The sequence below is a fragment of the Stegodyphus dumicola genome, chromosome 5 (genome assembly GCF_044657685.1).
Source record: "Stegodyphus dumicola isolate Sdum_Otavi_A_Nest chromosome 5, ASM4465768v1".
Lineage (NCBI taxonomy): Eukaryota > Metazoa > Arthropoda > Arachnida > Araneae > Eresidae > Stegodyphus > Stegodyphus dumicola.
The window spans coordinates 151,600,141-151,624,613 of record NC_140772.1 but is presented as its reverse complement, the minus strand read 5'-3'; the positions used below and the strand labels follow the sequence as shown (position 1 = coordinate 151,624,613).

At 33.6% G+C, this 24,473-nt stretch overlaps 1 protein-coding gene across 5 annotated transcripts in view; it reads right to left on the bottom strand.

Moving 5' to 3' along the window:
- The window catches only part of LOC118200204 (uncharacterized), a 196,060-nt gene that overhangs the window by 151,000 nt on the left and 20,587 nt on the right, over nucleotides 1-24,473 (bottom strand). For all 5 annotated transcript variants that reach the window (XM_085817224.1, XM_085817221.1, XM_085817220.1 and 2 more), the window contains exons 3-6: nucleotides 10,286-10,823; nucleotides 5,307-5,514; nucleotides 2,851-2,901; nucleotides 2,571-2,669 (exon numbers count right to left, since the gene is read on the bottom strand). In XM_085817224.1, coding sequence (XP_085673350.1) covers nucleotides 2,571-2,669; nucleotides 2,851-2,901; nucleotides 5,307-5,514; nucleotides 10,286-10,823 — 896 coding nt within the window. The remainder of the gene's footprint in view (nucleotides 1-2,570; nucleotides 2,670-2,850; nucleotides 2,902-5,306; nucleotides 5,515-10,285; nucleotides 10,824-24,473) is intronic.

The following is a 24,473-nucleotide window of genomic DNA, read 5'->3' as shown; positions in this document are numbered from 1 at the left end:
TTCGATGGTTTTACCGAACCATCATCTTCAGCTGCAAAACCGCAAACGGTCCATTTGCGGTTTTGCAGCTGAAGATGATGGTTCGGTAAAACCATCGAAACTAGTCCTGTGAAAATTTTGTGAATATAACGCTGATTTTTGTTGTTTGACTTCTGAATTAGTATTTGTTCGGCGTGTTATTGTGTCTTAATTAGAGGCTCTTGGCTTTTTGCTGATGGAAAGAAAGATGTTTGGATGGCAACTGATCTCGTGGACTTAACAGCATTGGTAAAAGATAAATTTGGGCACACTTGTTGAGCTTTCCACTATTTTCCTGGCTTCAGCATAAGATATGTTTCTAGTTATTTTTGTCGCCTGAACTTCCTCTTCAGATTTATATTTGGGACAAGAGCGAGAAAATGCTCGGTGCTCACCCTTGCAGTTTACACACAATGGCGCAGTGGTACAATTATCACTATCGTGGCCAACAGTCGAGCATCTGGCGCACATAAGGTTGCCACCAGGACGTCTTAGAGGGACCAAACCACTGGCATTGGAAGCATCGCATTGGGTTGGGAATATATGGTCTTACGGGACAGTTAAGATATCCAGCCTTTATTTTCTTCGGCAAATCAGGCGATTTGAAAGTCAGGATCACGTGTTTCATGTCAATCAACTGGCCTTCCTTTCGCATCTTGATCCACCTAGCACCACAGACATTTTAGTCAGCTAACTCAGAGACGAACTCTTCTTCTGAAACAGACAGAAGGTAGATCTCCGAGATCACACCTCTACAGGAATTAAGTGTTTTGTGCGCTGACACGGTTATATACATTTGTCTAAGTTTGGTTTGTGGTGAAAGGGAAGTAGACTGAATGGCCGATGCAGTATCAATAAGCAGGTCTTCTGAACGGAGACGCTTTATGTTCCTTGGCTCACCTATGCATGAATGGATATATCTGCTTACTAGAAAAGGGGACATCTTTCGATGTTCGTGAGACAGATTAGAGACAACAAGGAAGCATAAATTCTCAGTAGTTTCCTTGGCATTTGGATCTGTACCTATTTTCTTACTTAGAGATTTATCAATAACCTCAATACTTTGGTCATTTTCATTTCATTTAAGAAACATAGAAGTGGGTACGACGGCACCGCCTACCACGGAGGCCAACAAGGGAACAGAGGCTACATTAGGGCTAGCTAGACCTATACACAAGCTAGACTAAGCCACAGACACAAGGACTAATGACCAGCCAACTAAGGTGCCTCCCATTTAGCTGAAGCAGAAGCCAAAGCAGCGTGTTGGAGACAGTACCTTGCCCCTCAACTACCAGAACCCTCCTTTCCAGCAACACGGGTCTCCATGTATGGCAAACATGTGGGCATTTTTCTCGCCACTCGAAAACAAGAGACAAGAGCTGTTCCAGTTTCTCGTGACGAGCCCCCAACCTCCGAAGAGGAAAACCACTAGGAAGAAAGGAAGGAAAAAAATTTCAGCTCAGAGGAGAGGAGACAAAAAAGAGAATAGACCACTAGGGCTCTAGGATCGTGACACCAGTCTCACCAAGATGATCCCCTGAAGGGCTAGGGTACCTCAGGATTGTCACAGCCATACTCACAAAAGTGAGCCCCTGAGAGGTAGTTTTATTTGGATTGGCATATTTATGCAAATAAATATTGATCACAAATTATTAATGAAAATTTACATTCAGTATTAAAGATTGCTATAGCGAGTTGGAACTGATTACGATGGAATAATCACAAAAGATTCAAAATTTTAGGTCTCACAGGAAGTATATATATTAATTAATAACTGTTTTTGCAGCAAAGTGTTTGTAATGAAAAGCTATTAATTTATAAAATTGTTGATTAATTATTCATGCCTTTTTTTTCTTACATGTGCATTTTACATTTGATTGAATCACATGCAGAGCTGTTGTGACCTGATGTTCACCATCTATGGCATACTTACAGTAAAAGTATGAAATTAAATACATAAAATGCTATTTTAAATTTTTTAATAAAATTTCTACTAGGAAGAGTTTTCTTCCTTTGCATCTTGGCAAACAATAATAACAGCTCAAAAGATTATTACCAAAGCATCCTCCCACCTTGCAAAAGCCCAGCCTGTATAATGCTATAAAAATGACCTTTTTAAGCTCATACTTAAAAGTATTTGGCAACCTCTTATAAAGTGTGTGGGGGGTGGTGCAGAATTAAAAAAAAAGGAAGAAACAAAAAAGATATTTCAACTGAATAAAAATCATGAATGGAAAAGAAATTAAAGTTTAATTTGCACTGCAAAGTGATTTATTCATTCCATTCAGCCCTCAAAATGTGAAAGTGCTAGGCCTTAAAAGAAAGTTTCTAAAGAACTGAAAAAATATACACATTTTTTTAAAATTAAAATTATGAACTACCTTTGCCAGTTTGCATCTAGTCATGTCTTATCAAAACATGCTTTCTTAATGATTTAAATACATTTGAAGGTACATTGTATATTATGTACTTGCTAAAATTACTGAATATACATACAGGCCTTAAAGGTTAAAGAGGTTTAAAAAACGATGTATAATAACTCCTAATCTCACCTCTTTATAATGACTAGCTAATCTTGCAACTTCTGCTCGTTCGAGATCACGTTCTTTCAGAAGCTGCTCAATGTGCTGGTTTGCTTCTTTTAAAGCTTCCTAAATGAGCACAGACATTATTTTCCTCTTGAAATACTATTACATTCAGAATAAATATTTAAATCATAAAGTCATAGCACTTCCATTTTTCTAAATACATAACATTCATTTGTAATTCCAAAACATATATGCATAAACATTTGTTTATAATTCCAAAAACATAAAAAAGGGAATATTTTACCTCCAACGCTCGATTATTCGTCATAATCCCCATGCCAGGACTTTTAATTTTCTAAAATAAAAGAAAACTACTGCACAAAAGGAAACTATAAAATCAATTTTAACATGCTACAGATGGAAGAAATTAATAAATTAAAAAAGTGCTTATTCTCTACCAATGTTTGTGATGCATAGAGTTAAAAACACCTTTAATAAAAAAAATTTCCAACTATTCATAAAAATTATCAGTTGGATATATTACAAATTATATCAATTAAATGCATTATAAATTATATTAATTAGATACTTTTTTTAAGTATAATATAAAAATGAAAATTAATAGGAAATACATTTATTGCTTTTGCAACATTGGTCTCATAAGCAATCACAATTCGAAAATAAACTAAATATTTTATGCAGAATAGTAATATTCTGAGGGCTACCAATTTACTAGGCCATGCAGAAGTTAAATATCATTTCGAATAGCATTGCTTACTACAGAATGTAAATAATAAGTGCCTTGGTAATTTAATATAACTTCATGACCATTTGAAGCACTTGATGAAAAATATAATGTGAAACACCAATTCAAAAATATCATCTAAATTTAGGCATAAATGAACTTTTAGAGGGCTAGCTGTATGTCATTTAAGCATTTGAGACTGAAAGCTTAATAAGGCAAATTATATGTTTGCAAAACTGAACCTTAATTTGTTTCTGGAAAAAAAAAAAAAAAGCAAACATGTGGCAATGAGTACATTTTTTATGACCATAAGCAAAAACAGCATGACAGAAATACAAAATGCAGTCAATGAATTTCATAAGAGAAACTCAATGAAATGTAAATAGATCATGAATTACCATTTATATGTATGTACTTGTGACAGTTACCTATTCATTATATCAGCAGCTACCTTGAAATTATAGTTTCAAAAAGTTATCCATACACCCAAATCAAAACTTTACTCAGGCATCCTACAGAGTAAAATTAAATTTGGTTTCTTTCTTTTGTGTGTGTGTGTGTGTGAGTCTGTTGTTACTACAGTCACTTTTTAGTTATTACATTGGCTTCTGTTATAAAAGATCTGTAAGTTATTAAATTGGCTTCTGCAAGCAAATATTAAAAAAAAAACTGCTTAATGCTTTAAATTAACTATTTACGCAAATGATTTTCACTTTATCTAATTGCTAATTAAGAATCAGATAATGAATTTTTAAAATAGTCATGATAAAAAAAATGTTGACGTATATATTCTAAGAAAATATTATTGAAAAATTTAAGGAAACAAATTTTAAATTGTGTTTTTCTGTAAATATTGACATAATTTACATACTACATTTATTGCAGAGATGATTTTTTTTTTTTTTCAATTTTATTAGTATCTGAAGACTTTTGTAATAAAATTTTTCTGTTTCCAAAAAGGTTTGGTTTGGTTTATTTGATTATGACAAAACACACTATGGCTATCTGCCTAAGGGGAGGGATCCCTTTGTGGAGAGCTTTCTAAGTGCCTAAATAATATAGTGAATCTGACTCCTACACATGGGGAAAAACACGAAAATGCCCAATCAGCCAGCCCATTTACCTGGAATTTAACCCAGGTCAGAACTACCATTCAGCAACTTAACTACTTGGCCATTGGTGGGCCTATTCCACAAAGAAAAGCACAATTTTCAAGTTGAATATTTTATATTTGAAAAAAGAATATTTAGAGAAAAAGATAAAGTAAATTAAAAAAAAAAAAAGAGAGAGAGAGAGAATTTTATAATTTCAGTTTTATGCATTACAAAATTTTGACATTGTTTCAAAAAAATAAAGTGTTCAAATTATATAGACATTGCATATACTTTGAAAACTCCCAATTTATATAATATTTTAATCATTTCTTAATGAAAACTGCATAATGTAAATCTAATCAACTATAAAGAAAACTTTTCAACAATGTACAGTAAAAATTAATTTTTTTCACCCCAAATCAAATTTTATGGTTTATTTGTTTCTGATTTTAATTATTCTAAGCTAACAATCAATCAGTTTGTTTACAGTACAGCATACAGAGTTAAATGAGTATAACATAAAAGTGAGTTTCCTAACATTATTATTTTTAAAAACAGATTTCAAAACAATTTTAGCAAACATGACTTTTCAAAAGCACAATGCTTGATTATTATTTTAACTTTTTAAAAAATACCAAATTTATAATTTTAAATAAAAAACTGATAAAAAGGAAGGGTAACAATGTGCCTAAATAATATAGTAAAGGCTTATTTTGCATATAAATATGAAAAGGTCTATGCATACAAAATAGGTGGTGAAGAAATATGTATAAAGCAGAACACAATCAACAATAAATTAAAATTCTTGAAATGTTTTACAAACTATACCAAAGGATGCTTAAATTAAAAACATTAACAACAATTAAAAAAAAGCTTGGAACACCAACAAACTAAACAGCAAATCTGATATTCAGTACATACCTGGCTGTTAGTTAGTGACGTTACACCTAACTTTACTCTGCTTGTGCGAGAGCAGTTGCTTACAGAGCTATTTAATGAATCCTTACTTGCAGTCCTCATAAGTGGAGTACCACGAGCAGAAGTAGATCTTGGAGGAGCTGTTCCACCAGCTCGAGATACTTTGTGCAATGGTGAAAACAATCCATATTTCATTTCACAAGAAAAATACCTAAAAAGTAAGAATTATAAATGAAGCACAAGACTAGAAGCAAATACTTTAAGCAAAACTCTAAAGAAAAAAATTCAAAGATAGTTTCTAGTTAAATACACAGCTAGTTACTCATTAACCAATACTTATCATTATGATGATGATGTTAGAGGTAATTTACCACCACTAAATATCCATTTTGCTGATGAAATTGTGCTTAATTGTAGAGGCATCGATAAAAAATAAGTCATATGATAAACAGATATGTGATCTAGTTTCTTCTGATCAAACCCTATATTCTTACAGTTCATTCCACATTATCAGTGTTTCACATAGGTTGTTTCCACATCTTAGAATAATTTCTATAAAGAGTTTAAAAAAGCAAATGTTTTGAAATAAACCATTTCTGGCAATAGTTTATTTGAAATGAGAAATATCATCTGCTACTTATAAATTTATTCTTCTTTTGACATATTGCATGTAAACAAGCTGGGGATTAAAGGATAGGTTTCAGAGCTTTCTGAAGAGAAATATTCTGATTTCATAACTCAGAAACACAGTAAAATGTCTGGCATTAAAATTTCTCTTCAGAAAATTGTTCTAAATTCTAAGCCCCAAAATTGTTCTAAGATCAGAAAAGGAAAAACCATCAATCATTACTTATATACAGAAGGAAGACTCTAAACGAATATCCAAAAATACATAGCTAGTTACTCATTAACCAACACTTATCATTACGATGATGATATTAGAGGTAATTCACTACTAAATACCCATTTTGCTGCTGAAACTGTGTTTATTGTAGAGCCATCAATAAAAAATAAGTTATATGGCAAATGCAGATATGATCAATGATTACTTTTATACAAACCATCAATCATATCAAATTTATAATAAATATTTAAATATTTATTAAAATATTTAACTTAAAATTTAATTAAACATTTTAATACATACTATTTCTAATGTTTCTAAAGTCAAATCGTTGGTAACAAGAGAAAATCCATTGATACAGAAATCAGTTGCTAAGTCCTTAAATATGAGTGTAGCAATAACAAATAAAATAAAAAGGCAAGATTTAGAACCTAAAATGCATAATAATCATCAGCTTTTCCTGAGACATGTGATTCGAAGCAGAATAATTTATAGAACCATGAATAAAAATTATTTAGCAGGCAATAAATGGAAATACATTATGATCCTTGACAAAACATGGGTTTTCCTAAATGAATGCAACAAAATAAAGTCTTATTTATCATCAAAAATGAAGAGAAAATAATGCCCAAACCTGGTTTTGTCAATGAAAAGAAAATTTCAGTGAGGATTTTAAGACCGTCACAGGATTCTTTTATACTGGAAAATAAAAAAATAAGAAGAGTGGGGGGAACATGCTAAAATCAACTTGACGTACTATCAAGAGAAAGTTTTAGTCCAATATTTAAAGAAGGAATTCATTCTTTATACCACTGACTTTCCAAGAGTAAAACTTTCTTAAGACAGAGCAACAAGTAAAATTTCAAAAATTACCACCACATTCCTTGAAAAAGTGAAGCCTGATACAGGTAATGCATATACACCTTTTCAAAGCATTCCTGCAAAGTTTTCTGATGTTTCACCTGTGGACTATTATGTCTTAAGTCTTTTAACAAGAGCTCCGGAAATTATGATGTAGACTTACAGTCCAGAAAAAAATATCTATCAGATTGAACAATGATTGAACTTTACATTTTAAGCATTACTTAAATAGCCCCAAAATTTTTCTAAAAATGCGTAAATCTTACATGCTCTTATATTAGGCAATAATTTTATTATAATAATTAGTACACTTTTGTTTCTTAAATAATATACAGTAATTTGAAGAATGTGAAAAATATAAAAAAATTCTGCTTTCACGACCTGGCAAGATACATAGTTACAAAACTGTAGGAAGAATGAGGGGAATCAATTAGAAGAAGATTCGACATGCATATAACAGATGATTACAATGAATAACAACAGTTTTGTTAAATAAATATTTTAATTGATTTTTCACTAGTCAAATTCAGTGCATATCCTAAGATGCACTTATTTTCTATTAAACACATAATGCGTTTACGCATGCGCGTAATATCTTTACGCATGCGCATAATTTGTTTATGCATGCACATTTAATGTATAACAGACGGTATAAGCTAAGCTAAAATGAACTAATTATCTATTTCAGTTAATGTTGCAGATTGCGTGGTTCCTTAATCTTGAAATTGGATCCAGCTTATTATTTTTTGCAGACTGTTAGAGCAATTTTATAAAAGTAAGCTTGAACTTTCGATTATGTCAAATAGAATTTCTGATTCTGGAGCTGCCAAAGGATCTACAAAGAGAAAGCACATTTCGATGTCCATTAAACAAAAAGTGGAATTGCTGCAAAAAAATGGATAAAGACATGAAGAAAGTGACAGAGAGGTTATTTGCTTCTCTAATCATTCCAAAATATGTTTATCAATTTCACGCTGCTCTGCAGGGGGTGGGGAAACGTCGTGGCACGCAATGAACTGGAAGTCGATCTGTCAGCACTATCCTCATCTTCAGGGCAGCTTATAATTCCTTACTAAATGTAGTGTTTCATCTCGATGACTCCGATATGATTTAAATCAATTTCCTCATCATTATAAATATCACAAATACACATCAAATAGTTTTCTGGTTGCAATTTTCTAATTTTGACTATGCATAATGTATGCTTTACGCATGTGCGCGTTGAAAGAAATGTTTAATAAAGTAAACAAATAAATATTAAGCTTTTTTTTTTGTAAATTTTGATACCCTTTAGATCATAATTGCTCTTTATTTCATAAATTACGATTTCATATTTTTAACTGTATAAATTCAGCATGCCATCTTACCAGATTTAAACTGATGATCTATAAACCGGAAAAATCATTATCCGGAATTGCCGAAGTCCGACGAGTCCGGATTAAAGACTTTTGACTGTAGTAATTTAAAAGGAAATGAGTAAGCTTTAGAAAAAAGCTGCCCCATTTCCTTTACTCATTTTTAAAGAAATGAGTGCCCCCAAACTCATTTCTTTAGAAATGGGTAAAGATTATGCATTTATTGGGTAGGCAAGAAAGTAATTTCGATTTGCACAAATAGACAGTGTTATGTTCCATTTTGTTATTCTTCTATGAATCTTATATATTTTTTTCTTTTGAGTTTTGGCAGCTGATACCTTTAGGTTGCTATAGAAACAAATTCCATGTATTTTTGTTCACAATTATTAGTTTATGATGAATTTTAACATGGGTGAAAACATAAAAATTTTTTGACTTAATTTACTTTTTGATTTTCTTTAAGGCAATGAAAGTGGCTGAGGCTTAAAAAGCAATACGTGAAGTTTATGGTGTTGATTGCTTAACAGAATGCACGTGTCAGAATTGGTTTAAAAAATTTTGTTTTGGAGATTTTTCACTTGAAGATGACCAATGTTCTGGCTGACCTTCTGAAATTGATATTGACAAATATAAAGCCTTAACTGAATTTAATTGAATTGTCATATAACTGTGTGAGAAATTGCAAAAAGGTTGTCTATCACACACAACAATTGAAAATCACATAAGATATCTTGGACTCATTAAGAAGCTCAATATTTGGATTCCACATAAATTGAAAGAAATTCACTTAAGACAATGAATCAATTTTTGCATTTCAAATGTAGTGCAATTTATCTTTTTCTAAAACTAATTATCAATGGTGATGAAGAATGGATCATCTACGATAACATTAATCAAAAATGATCCAAACATGATGGATCACACAAATGATATCAAAAGTTAAACTGCACCAAGAAAAGATCCTGCTGTCTGTCAATTTGGTGGGATGATAAAGGTGTTGTGTATTTTGAGCTGCTTCCAAGCAACTAATAGATGAACTCTGATGTTTACTACCAACAACTTATGAAATTGGAGGAAGCTATCTAAGATAAAAGGCCAGAATTGGCAAATCACAAAAGAACCATGTTCTAGAATGACAATGTGAGGTTTTGCGCATCTTTTGCAACACATAATGGAGCTTGGTTAGAAAGTGATATCGCATCCTCCATATAGCCCCAACCTTGCATGATTCGATCATCATTTATTTTGAAGTTTAAAAAACTTCTTAACCCTTTTGTGTCTAACAGGTTATATATGTCCCATAGCAAAATCAAAACATTTGAAAAGAAAGCACGTCTATTACAAATGTACGAGTCTGTGTCCTACTCGAGTAGTGGATTTTAACTCGAGTACTGGGATTTGGTTTCTTGTGAATTTCACCATGCTCTCTCAATCTATATCCAGAAAATGTATAAGAATGTGCGAGTTTCTTTACTGTCGTTGAAAAGTGATACACTGTTTATAGGGTTTCAACGCAAAACAAAAACAATAGTCCTTCAGAGACAAAGCCCCTTTGGACTGAAAAGGTGAAGCCCAACATAAATATAAAATCTGAGAATGGTATTATCTTTCCTGTATTTTCATATATTTTAACAAAATGCTTGACATTTGTGGACTTGCACTTCACTTGATTACATAGCATACAGTTTCAAAAAGGCTATAATATGAAAACATACTGATAACAAAGATATGCAAAATGATTTTTTTAATTCTAACTTGAAAATGCTTTGGATACTTCAAATGTATCATTTCTCTGGTTGCTAAAAATGGAAACTTGAAAATGCTTTGGATAAAAAGTTTGAAATGCATGGTATTGCTCTTTTGTCCACTTACATAAAAGGTAATTTTTAATTCAAATATAAAAAATTAAAATTATTACATACCTTTTCCCAGCAACAGAACCATCATTTTTTCCAACTGGTTCATCTAGTTCAATTCCAGCCCAGTCACCTTTAGCAAATTCAGTTTCACCAACAAATCTCAAAATTCCTGACTTGATGCCACTTGTAGAGTTTACAACTACTCTTTCTCCTATTCGTAATTTAGAGCAAACACTTTTTGTTGTGCTAGAAATATTTGAAGCAATAGGAGTTCTACTTAATGAACTTAAATTACTTAGAGTTCTAGTGACACCACTTCTAATTGATGATGGATCACCACCTTCTATGGTACTTCCAGGACATCTGGATAGTTTTTGGGGTCGAGCAAAGATGCCTCTTTGTGGTTCACAAGTGAAGTATTTCACACCAGCAACAGAGCCATCATTTTTCCCTACAGGTTCATCTAAGAGAATTCCAGCCCATACACCTGGAGCAAACTGAGTCTTTCCAATAAATTTGATGTAGCCAGGTTTAGAGCCATTGACCCACACTCTATCATCAATTTTGAAATCACAGGTACCATCAGATATATCTCCAGCTTCTAAAAAGTATATAAACAAAATATCAGTACTTTATTCTGATAAAACAGATAGGACAAATTAATACATATTTTGTATTTTCACGTAGAAGATGAGAATTTTTGGATTTTTTTAAAATCTAAATTATGGAGGTTGGTTTATACGTTGATCCGTAAATTTGGCAAAAACCTAGTATTTTTCTCTTAGCCACGTACAAGCGATAATAATGAAATACAGACCATTTTATTTTCTTTACTTTCTGCTTCTTATGAAAAAAATTTATTTCAAATAAAATGAGTTATTTGTTTCATGAAAATGAACTGCTTTATTTTTTAAATTGTTTATGCTGATGTTTTGTAAAAAAGTAAAAAAATCAATTGAAATTTTTTAGATATAAATTTTCAAAAATGTGATTGTAGGCAAAAATGCCTGTTTCTTTCAAGTTTTTTGTTATTCCACATCTTTGTTTTGTAATCCAATTTATTTTTTAAATAAATAAGTTTAATTATTTTAAATATGAACTATTAGTGTGTTATATTCATGATAAAAATTAATTACAGAAGTTTTTTCGCTAGCAAATCAATAATAAAATAATTTGTTTTCCACTTCACATCAAGTCTGTTACCATGGCATTATTTTAGTTTTAGGCAATTAGTTTATAAATCTGCCTAAAAGTAGCAGTACACATTCAGTGACATAGATAAACTAGTCAAGCTAAGTTTGACTACTTTGAATATGTATTGCCCCCTTAAGGGAGATTTATAAACTAATAGGGGATAAAATAATCTCAAGGTAATGGACTTAAAGTATAAGAAAAATTATTTTTATTGATTTGCTAAGTTTATATATTCTAAAATTTTCAATTGATGTTTCTATATTTTAAGTTGCAGAAATATATTTATAGTCATCGTTATACAATGCATTGCTGAAATTAAACTTTAAATGTTAATTTATCTTGAATTTTCTTTCTTTTCCTCTGGGACAACATATGTAAGCAAAATTTGAAAATGGGCCATACCCTTGACATAATAAATAATTTCTGTTGCTACTGACAGCACTCCAGCAATGATAGGAAGATACTAAATCTTACTGGCATGCTTAAAACAAGCTATATCGAATGTATTTTCAGTACACTGTGTCATTCATAGACATCATTTAGTCGCAAAAAATCGTAGTGAAGGTTTGCATGGATCACTAGATTATGTCATTAGGAGCAGTTAATAAAATCAAAAGGAATGCCTTCAATAGGAAATTATTTGTTCAACTTTGTTTGCAAAATGATGAAGACTATGATCGTTTACACAGAAGTATATTAGTTATCTAAAAGTGCATGTTTAAATTGATTTTATGCACTATTTGATTGTGTTAGAATTCTTGGAAAGCAATGACAATGATTTGCGAGACAATTTAATTAACTCAAAAAATGACAATGTAAGGTTTATCCCAAATTTATAACAGTTATTTTTAAGTTTATGCACCTTTCCTATCTCTCCTAGCTTCAGCTTACAAGTCCCTGCCAGAATGTGTTTTTAGAACCATGTTTAAAGCACATGAGAAGAAGTAGTATTTAAGTCAAAGATCCACCGACTTCAAGAAAGAGAATCAGAGTTTCTGACTAGTTTCTGACCTTTTGACTACATCTCTCTAAGCTGTTACTACGCTTGGCCGTATTACGGGCAATTAATAGCTTTGCTAGCTAATTCGATATATAAGTTGAACTTGTTTAGATCTGTATTAGCTTCGGCTAAACCTCTTTAATTAGTCATTAGTTAAGTTCTTATTTCTTACACTTTTAAGTTTAAGCCAAAGTGGAGGCTTTGCCATACAACCTAATAAAGAGGTCGACTGTATATCTTTATTTTGAGCAATAAAGGATAATTAAGCCTTCGTGAATTTACATTTCTATTTCTGAACTTAAGCAATTATTTACTAACTGTTCATTAGGTTCCTCAACACTTAGTTATTAGCTAATAGGAGGAACACTATACAGTACAAAGTCTGAAATCCAGGCGTCCATTATCCGAAATGATCTAAAATCCGGACCTCAAAAGCGTTTTTCTCGTAGGCTTTACACATGCGCATTTAAATCCCCCCTCCACGCATAATAAACCTTCTGGAGAATCTCAATTCTTAATTTTACTTCAACACTAAATAAAATACCTTTTTATTAAAGAAACAATCATTTTAGCATAAATTTGTATGATCAGTAATTTGGCTCCATTGCTGTGTATCTGCTTTGGCACACATCTCAAACCGAAACATTCCACATAGATGTAACGTTGATCTGACGCCAACCTGGCGAATCATTATTTATTATACTTTTCCTTTCATCACCGCATGTTTATCAACACACGACAACTTGAGTAATGACTCATGTAGCAATGCCTAAATAATTTTTTTTTATGTTAGTAATTGAATAATAAAGGAGTATGGTAACCTTTTATGTTGACATTACTCTTGGCCATGATTACAGATTTAAGTTAAATGCGCTAAAAAATTTTGATGAGGAAAACTTTAAAAAAAAATTTTTATGTGCTAAAAATATATTTTTAAATTGTACTCATAGGCCAAAAGACTACATTTAGTGCTATTTGAATTAAGAATAGTTGACTTATTGCTCACATAAACCCAGAACCAGCGGCAGGGCTCATATGGCCGCACTGCACTGTAGAATTTAGGATCGACAGAGACTGCATCAGGCGGTAAGATATTTAGTGCCAGTCCTCAATAAGGCTTAAGTACACTCATGTCCATAAATTAAGGATGTCGGAGTCACGCGGAAATCGAACTCTAAAATAAATATATCACCTGTAAAATCACTACACACATCTTCAAGAATCATATGCAAATTTCAGGAAGTAACCAGATGACACCGATGGTGCATCACAATGACGAGAGTGTAACAGATTGATATATAAGGAATACAGGCAAAGAGGTAAAATTGTTCGCAGGCGCTTTATAAGCATTTCAGTGCAATAACTGAATACAGTCAAAAGTCGTTAATTCGGACACCCATAATCCGGACCTCAAAGCTAAAAACTTTCTGCGCATGCGCCGCGTTGGCACATGCGCACAGGCGTTTTACGCGTGCGCGTAAGACCTTGACTACTGCGCATATGCGTGTGCGCAACTGCAGAATACGTTTTCGCCTGCACGTTTAATGTATAACGGACGGTGTCAGCTAAAATTATCTAATAATCTATTTCAGTTAATGTTAATGATCGCATTGTTCCTTAATCTTCGAATTGGATCCTGCTTATTATTTTTTGCAGACTGTAAGAGCAATTTTATAAAAGTAAACTTGAATTTTCGATTATGTCAAATAGAATTTCCGATGCTGGAACTACCAAAGGATCTACAAAACGAAAGTATGTTTCGATGTCCAACAAACAAAATGTGGAATTGCTGCAAAAAATGGATAAAGACATGAAGAATGTGACAGAGAGGTTAGTGAAAACGAAAAAATTTCGATTGAAAAGTTAGTCGGTATTCTCGGCACAGCAATTAACGGGACTTGAACAGCGGAATTTTGTAACTGAACAAGAAATTATGTCTTTTTATAGAATTAAAGAGAAAGTATTATCACATAAAACGAAGCAACTTAAACAACTTACATTGAGAGAAATGTTTAATAAAGTAAACAAATATTAAGCTTTTTTTTTTTTTTAATTTTGATACCCTTTAGATCATAATTGTTCTTTATTTCATAAATTACGGTTTCATATTTTTAATTTTAGAATTTCTGCATGCCGTCTTACGAGATTTAAACTGATGATCTATAATCCGAAAAAATCGATAATCCGGAATAGCCGAAGTCCCGACGAGTCTGGATTAACGACTTTTGACTGTTTATGATACAAAGAACGCATTTGGATGATTTTTACGTGGTAGAATTATCGGCCGTCTGGAATGTGGGCGTACCCAACTGGAAGTATCAGACGAACTTGGAATTGCCCAGAGTGTCATCTCCAGGCTTTGGCAATGATTCCAAGATGATGGTAATGTGAGTAGACGTAACAGCACTGGTCGCCGCAGTGTTACAACGCCGAATGAGGCAGTTACTGCCAAAAGAAACAGGCGGAGCACAGCCTCAGACCTGTCTCGTCAGCTCTCTTCAGCCTCTGGTACGACAATTTCAAGGCAGACCGTGTACAGACGCTTAGGGCAGATTGGTCTATATGCTCGTAGACCTGTCAGATGCGTTCCACTTACTGCAACTCACTGTCGCCTGCGGTTAGCCTGGAGAAGAGAGCATGCATTGTGGACACCGCAACAGTGGGCTTGTGTGATGTTTTCCGATGAGTCCAGATTTAGCTTGTAGTCTGATTCTCGCCGGACTTTCATACAGAGAACTCCAGGTACCCGTTACCACCAAGAAAACATCATTCAACGACACTGTTACAATGGTGTAGGAGTGTTCGTTTAGGGTGGAACTATTCTGGGTTCCAGAACTGACCTGCATGTTCAAATTGGAACCATGACAAGCTAAATCTATCGGGACGTAATTCTGGAACAACATGTACATTTGTTTCTGGAACAACATGTACCATGGGCGCATAATTTGTGTTTATGGATGACAACGCCAGTCCTCACCGTGCAAACATCGTAAGCGAATGCCTTCAATCGGAGGATATCACCCGTATGGACTGGCCAGCATTCTCACTGGACTTGAATCCAGTACAGCACGTGTGGGATATGCTTGGCTGACGAGTTGCAGCCCGTCAACCTCCTCCTACATGTCTACTGGAACTTTGGAGAGCATTGCTTTTTGAGTGGTGTAATATCCCCCAAGATCAGATCGATAATTTGATACTCAGCATGCCTAGGCATTGTACAGACTGTATTGCATCGTCTGGGAGACATACAATGTATTAACAATCATACCAACCATTTAATGTTGGTTTTTTTGTAAATAGGTTTTTTCTTTTGTAATTTGCTCCAGGGAGAAAAAAATCGCTAATTTTTTTAATAATATCAAACATATAGCATCTTTTTTTGATTTTTACCTTTTGTTTAATAAATAAGCTTTACAAATAAGTCAAATTTGTTTTGCTTCTAATTCTTCCTTTGCCTGATTTTGCGTAATCCTTAATTTATGGACATGAGTGTACATGTGGGGAATTTATTTATTCAGAACTCTGATAAGCCTTAAGTATGTGCAAGAAATAGACATAAGTATAATAAATAGCTAATACAATTCAGGCTTAATTGTCGCAATGCACAATAGAAGCAAGATAAAATTTAACGGAACAACTTATCGTTAGTAGCCAAGCTCATGATGCATAGCCAAATATGCATATAGTGAATGACAGTTAAATTTCATGATGATAACCGCTAATTTTAAAGGTTTTTTGATATCGCAAAACAATGGTGAAATTTTCCAATTAATGGATTTTGTAAAGAAATGTGGAGAAGCAGTAATAAATGAAGATGATATAAAAGAAGTTTTTCAATGTGATGACAATGCTTCTCAATCCTGAATCAATTAATGAATGGCAAAATCTGTAATATGGTTCTAGATCCAGAAGAAAATGACAAAGAAGTTACTGAAAACGAAAAAATTTCTATTGACAACTTAGATGGAATGCAGTTACAGGACTTCAACAATATAATTAAACAAGAGATTATGATTGTCTACAGAATTAAAGAGAAAGTATTAGCATAAAAAATGAAACAACTTACATTGAAAGAAATGTTTAATAAGGTAAACAAATAAATATTAAGTTTTTTTTTTTTTTTGTAAATTTTGTTACCCTTTAAATCATAAATAATTCATTATTTCATAAATCATGGTTTCATATTTTTAATTTTATAATTTCTACATGTCATCTTACTATATTTAAATTGATGATTTAATATCTGGAAAAATCCTGTTGGAAAATATGACTTATTGTAACCCTTTTTCTGCATCATCTCTCCTCCTTGAAATATTTATTAGGCTTAGTTCTTATTTTGAAGGGATATAGTAGTTACTTCTACTTCGTTTTCACTGCCACTGTTTGTGTCAAGAACGGACTGTTTCAGCCTAATTAAGATGCAAAAACGAAATGTGATGTTATGTCATCTGAAAAGCCGAGTTGTGCCGATAGCTGATTGGTTGCCGTGAGATGACATCATGCCTACTTCTGGTATAAGTACCTCGCATCACTCTGGCTCATCCCTACGACATTGCTCTCACTACTGAAGCTGATCCTGAGTTGCTGTCGTCTCTTCTTGATGTTCACGATAAGTATGTTTTCTTTATTCTTTCCGCCATTAGGTTAAAAGTTAGGATTCATGCATATCATGGACAAGGAGGCGATCGAAAACCGTATCAAATCTGTGTGTGATCACAGAAATCTGGAAGTTACCTGCGATAACTTAGAAAAACTTAAGCAACCTATGCTTTCTGAGTTTCATGCTTATCAAAATTCATTTAATCCAAATAATGTGACTGAAGTTCACTTAGCTCACGTCAATGCTATGGAAAAGGATATACAAATCTTAGAATTATACATTAATGAAATGAAACAAAAAGAAACCCTAAATAATCCAACAGAGGAAACAAATCAATCTGATATTACTGCTAGTCAAAAATCTAAAATCAAAAAGAAAACCACAATAGATAAAGAAGGATACATAACCCCTAAAAAAATTCTTAAAAGAACTCTATCAAATTCCGAAATTGAAGAACCAGCTCAAAAAAATAAATTTGAGGAACTAAACCCTGAAGACAATATGGAAGCAGAGGAAGGTAAATTTATTACACCCAACAAAAAAGCAGGACACATTCCCCCTATAGTCTTAGCAGACTTCATGGGGGATTGGGATAAGATGAAAGAAGATTTTGAAGAGCAATTAAATATCAAAAAATATCGTGGAAAACTAAGTGGAGGTACACTGACCATAAGAGTTTATGACTCAGACCACTACCGCACAGTTACTGAATACCTAACTAAACTACATATTCCTTTTCATACTTTTAAACTCAACAGTGAAAAGCCTATCAAGGCAATAATTAAAAAACTTCCAAAAACAGCTAATATGGAACTAATCAAAAACGATATTGCCCAAGAAGTTATCCCAATTAAAAAAATTCGACAAGTAATTCACACTATTGAAGGAAAGAAAGTTCACCTTCCTGTTTTTATAGCAGAATGTACTAGAAATAAAGAAGGTAAAAGAATATATGATCTAAAGAAACTCGGAGGTCTGGATGTCTTTATCGAGCCTTTTAAAGCTCGCCCTGGACCCGTGCAGTGCCAAAGGTACAGGCACACACGGGACAAAAGCCACTATAAACATCACTGTTTAAAATGTGCAGAGCCTCATGAAACATTCACTTGTAAACAAACAAAAAATGACAATAAACTCCCTGTCTGTGCCCTCTGTGGGCAAAATCACGTTCTTCCTTCAAAGGTTGCAGTAAACATCCTTATAATGTTCAGAAGCAAATCGAAGAATTTAAAGCTTTAAAAGAAGAAAAGAAAAAAGAACAATTTAAATTTAACAAAAAGAATTTTCCTTTACTCCCTGAGAACAAACTAAAAAATGTATGGAATACTTCCAAGAAAAATGAAAACACTAATAAAACAGAAGACACAAACTCAAACCCACTTGGCTTTTTTAACTGGATAAAAATCCAATTCACTCAAGTTAAAGAATTCTTCCAGAAATTTAAAACAGCAAAAACAATATTTGACAAACTAGAGGTCGGTATGGCGGCCTTCGAATATTTCTCAAATCTAAACTATGAATTTTAATCAAACTCATAGTCAAGTAAATTTTATCTCAGCTACAAATAGCTTCTTAAAGATTTGTTACTATAATGCAAACAGCATCAGATACCAACAAGTGGAAATTTCAAATTTTCTTACTAGACATAACATTGATGTTATGCTAGTAAATGAAACCCATCTCCGCTCTTGCGACAAATTTAAAATACAAGGCTACCGCATCTACAGAAAAGACAGAAGACATAATAGAGGAGGAGGAAACGCAATTCTCATTAAAAACCATATCAAAACAGCCAAATATGATTTAAACCCTGCTTGTACTATAGAAAATGCTGCAGTACTTATCTATAGTGGTTTTAGAGAACCTTTTCTTTTTATCTCCGTCTATAATCCCCCCTAAAGCACTCTTGATCTCAATAATCTGAAACTAAACTACTTACTGAAAATAACTACCCCACTTTAATAGCAGGTGATTTAAATGTTAAACATTCCTCTTGGAACTGTAGAGTCACAAATAGAAATGGAGAAATTTTAAGCAACTTCATCCACAATAGTAACATCAATCTCATTGCTCCTAATCACCCAACGCACTATACGCACAACGGACTACAAGATATTTTAGATATAGTTTTGATGAAAAACCTTCCTAATATTCCTAATCTTGATGTTCTCTCAGAACTTTCGTCTGACCATCTCCCTATAGTCTTCAACTTCTATGGATTTTATCCCCCTCTCCCTAAAGCTCATACAAAAGTTAATTGGTATATGGTTACCGAACAGCTAAATTCTGTAAACAGCAGAGCCACATTTCGTTATGACTGTGATATTGAGCTGGAAATCACCAGATTAAACTCCAAAATTCAAAACGCTATCGATAATGTTACCTATAAAGTCAAGAATAAAAATCCCTATGGCATCCCAGAAGAAATTAAATCTCTTATACAAGAAAGAAATAGACTTAGAAAAAGATGGCATATTACTCGCAATCCTACTGAAAAACATCATATTAATTATTTAAACAGAAAAATAAAAGAAGACATCGCCACCCATCGATCAAATTCGTGGGATAATTTCCTAGAAAACATGGATCTTTACCCAAACTCTGTTTGGAAAGTAGCTAAATCACTCAGAAATCTTTCACCCAATCAAATTCACCCCCTGTATAACATAGGCAAAGTTCACCACTTCGAAGACTCCATTGCTGAAACTCATGCAAAAGAATTAGAAAACATTTTTAAACGACATGAAAATAAAAATTCAGATCACGGAAAAGATATTAATTACTCTGTCAATAGCATCCTCAACAGTCCCATCATCAATTTTTTTACGCCTGCATCTCCAAACGAAGTTCAGCAAATTATTAAAAAATTAAAGAAGCGCAAAGCTAAAGGATATGACATGATTTCTAATGAAGCGTTGCAAGCTTTACCTAGAAGATGCATAGTCTTAATTACAAATATTTTTAATGCTTGTATTAGACTCAGCTACTTTCCATCGCAGTGGAAACACTTGATCATTGTTACCATCCCGAAACCAGGAAAAGATCCAAAGCTAGCAAAAATTACAGACCCATCAGTCTTCTGCCAGCGCTTGGAAAAGTTTTCGAACGAGTACTTAGTGCTCGGCTCCCCAATCATCTAGAACGCCTTAATCTAAGAGATAAGCATCAATTTGGATTCTGCAAAGGCCACAATACCACACATCAAATATTAAATTTAGTTGAATTTATTGCCCAAGAATTTACAAAAAAGAACAGAGTATCCGCATGCTTCCTCGATTTTGAAAAAGCTTTCGATCGAGTGTGGCATGCTGGCTTACTTCATAAGCTATCTAACTTCCTTTTACCAAACAGCTTTATCAAGCTTATGCATTCTTATTTTAAACATCGTACTTTTCAAGTGCACTGTGGTGAAGCAATCTCTTCAAAAAAAGTGATTTACAGTGGAGTAGCTCAAGGCAGTGTTTTAAGACCGAAGCTTTTTACAATATTCATAAATGATATGCCTCTACCTTTTCATTCTAATATACTCAAATATGCCGACGACACAGTCATCCTCACCAGTTCACGAAGTCCAAATAATGCTTTAGAGAAACTTCAGCTCCAAGTCAACATTATTAACAAATTTTGTCAAGACTGGAAAATCAAACTAAATACTGATAAATGCTGTGTAGTTCTCTTCTGCAGATACAGAAAAAATATCCCAGTGAATATAAATATCCGACTCAATAACCAAGATATTCTGTTGCCAACTCCTATAAATACTTAGGTGTCTATATTGACAAAACCCTAAATTTCAAAGATCATATTCAATATGTTACAATAAGGCTAACGCTGCTTTCATTGCTCTCTACTCATTAATTGGAAGAAACTCTAAGTTAAACCTCCGTACCAAGAAAAATATCTACATCTCACTCATTCGCCCAATAATCCTCTATGCAGTTCCAGCCTGGGCTACTGCCCGAAAAATAGACAGACAAAAATTAAATGTTCTTCAAAACAAAATCTTACGTAGCATAGTGAACGCACCCTGGTTCGTGCGAAATTCTCAAATTCACAAAGACCTGGATATCAACCCAATTCACCACCAAATCCTAATTTCTGCACACAACTTCTTTGAAGATATGAGAAATTCTCCCTATGAAGCTATTAAATCGCTTACAGACTATGACCCTACTATTGAGCACATTGTGAAAAGACCTCGAACGATCCACCAAAATTCTAAGTGGTGGTAGTGTATATAATGTTAAAAAAAAAAAAAAAAAAAAAAAAAAAATTACTATTCCTTTGCAGTTACTATTCAAGAAAGATGAACTTTGCAAAGTTTGGACCTTATTTTTCATCGATGAATTCTTCGTTTTACTACTTATTTAACCAAGATTTTTATTTTTACTATTTCGTATCGTGTGTTTTAAAATCAAAGTTCGTGGTAACACCAAGTGCTTACTCTCAGTCATTAGCCCTAGTGAGCTACATGACCTCATTTTCGCCTTTTACAATTTCCTATTCATTTAATGATTATATCGCAAGTTTAGAAGATTTTCAAGTGTTTCAAAAGACATAGGACACTTAAATTCACAGATAGATGTTGCTTTTATTATGTTCGAACTTTATTTATTTCCAAAAACTACAAAAAACTTCATTTTTCGAACTCTGACTCCTCGACCAATCTAAATGTCGGACGCTGATCACGTGTTTCTGCTCTTCTTGACTCACGCAGAAGCTTAGACTTTCATTTCGCTTCTCGCCACCATTTACGTATGTAATCACCCATGCTATGCCATGATATGCAATTTAGCAAAACTTATTTTATGAGTTCTCTCATTTATTGATCTTGCCTTCGGGCGCGATGTATTCTTAAATACACCTCTTAAATTTTTAACTTTATGGCCTATGGTAAAATGATAATATACTGGTAAGAGCTCCTAGTAGCTAAAGCCAGCAGTAAAGATATGATCCAAGATCCAAGGCTCATCCCCTCTAGTTCCTGCTTTCTTGGCTCTTGGGTGTGCGGTTTCCAGACCCTATTGAAAGACATTTTGCGATGCGTGCAGTCCGGGGATAAGTTCCTTGGTTCCAGTCTACAAGTTGGTTTTTCCCGAATAAGTTCCTTGGTTCCAGACTACAAGTTGACTTTTCCGGAATAAGTTCCTTGGTTCCTGTCTACAAGATGAGTGACTGCCGTGGGCGGCATCCATGTTCTTCATGAAGGCGGCATTTAACATAAGTTAGCGGCGATTCCTCGTGTTCAACTACTGTGAACGGAGTTAGGCTGGATTTAAGTGCTCTCAAGGACTTAACATAATTTTTAGGTGCTTTCTTGATTATTAAGCGTGGACCTATTGACAGTGTAGCTAATTTCATTTGAAACCACATAATTTCTGTTTAGAATACGTTTTTCGCGTATTGAATGCCAGTATTTTGGAGACCAGGTAAAATATTATTTGATATATGAAATTTTTGATAATGATGGTTATATTATAATTTCTAAGTTACTGATATTATTTAAATTTATTCATTGTGTTTTTATTTTTTTATATATTGTTAATAAATTGGTTAAGTTTGAAACCTTTTATTGTCTTCAATGTCTGCACATCACATAACTTTAGAGAGCCTCTATTGCTACTGCTGCTAAATGTTTAATTTTATAAACTTTAAACTTTGCTTTTGCATCAAATCCCAAATCTAGAATCGCTGAAGTCCCGACGAGTCTGGATTTCGGACTTTGTACTGTATTGGCACCCGAAGCAGCTTGGCAAACTATGCTGTTAAAAAACGAAAAATTTATGTTGATCCCTCTGACCTTTCAAATCCCTCAGCCACCAGCAAATAGTATGGAGGGATTCAGTTTGATTGCAGAAACCATGCAAGCAGCTATAAGACAGCTGCAAAATTTGATGACAAACGTTCTGCACTGACTTTCCAAGAGCAGTTGGACCTGCATTTCACGTTACACCCTGTGAACCAGCTGCAAAAGTTAAAATTGCTGCAGCTAACTTAAAAGGCCAGGCCCTGAGTTGGTTCAAGGGAAACGGGGGATCCAGGATCGGACACCTACACATAGGAAAACTTTAAAACCGTGCTATTGAAAGTGTTTCCCATAGTTAAAGACCGAGCGAAGCTAGAAGAGGAATTGCTTAGCAAATCTCAGACCAATTTTGATGAGAAGATGGACTTTATTCCTAGAAAAATTCAAATATTTAATTTATTATATGGAAAGATGCTGGATAATGAATTAATTGAAATGATATTGCCGCGTCTACTCCCATAAATTCAAGATTTTCTAGAAGTAACAAACCCTCAGATGCTAGAAAACATATATCAACTCGCTGTGAAGTTTCAGAGCAGATGAACTGCTGAAAACACAGGTTCAGGTAATTTCTGCCAGTATTCAAAGTTTTTGCCTCATCAAAGTAAGCAGAATTCTTGTCAGCAAGTGCGGAAAACTGAAGAAGGAGATAACAAAAAGAGGGGTCAGTTTAAAGCATTTGGAGATCACAGTAAGAAGCAGCAGAAGCAAGGGGCGGAAAATAAGGATTTAAACTGATGAGGGTAGCCAAGAAGAGGGCCTTGTTACCCCCTAGAAATTAAATTAAATACATTACTCATACAATATTTGGCCATGCCGGAAATTCATATCTTAATGAACAATGTTCCTATTACCGCCTTTCGTGATACTGGAGCTCAATGCTGCTTCCTGTCGCAAGACTTCTTTAAGCATTTTTGCAATTATAGGTTGTTTAAAACTATGGGACAGAGGGTTATTGCCACCCAAGGAAAACAGCGTGCCTACATGGGAAAAGTAGGGCTGCACATATAAAGAACGAGGTACAAAAAGTAAATTTTCTGGTAGTAAAAGATCTATTAACTTAGGTTATTTTTGAGGTTGACTTTTTACGTGCAGCAAGCGAAAAATTAAATTTTAAGAACTCTACTTTGCAGGTGCAGTTGGACACTGTTGAAGAAGAGGAGGGGGGGGCATGCCAGAGATGGATCTCGACCATCTTCAGGAAGAATAGAAAAAGAAAATGGAAAACGTGGTAAGACAGTTTTGTAAATTATTTGATGACAAACCTGATTTCTGTCAGATTGTGCAGCCCGAGATTAATGATGGAAATGCTGCCCCCCAATCTGGTCTAAGCCATATCGGTATGACCAAGCAAAAGAAGATATATTAAAATAGCATATTAAGAAAATGCTGAAGAATAAAATAATTGTTCCGAGTAGCAGCCCCTATGCAAGCCCAGTAGTTTTATGTAGAAAGGAAAACGGCCTGGAAAAAATTCCCCTTAAGTGGGTGGAAATAATTTCCCTTAAATGAGCATCGGCAAAAACAGTATTAGATTCGTTTTTAAATAAGTATATTTTAAAATATCAGGCCCCATTAAAAGTAATAGCTGATAATGGGAAACAATTTGTTAGTCACTTATTTAAAAATGTTTGCACAGGACTTGGTGGAC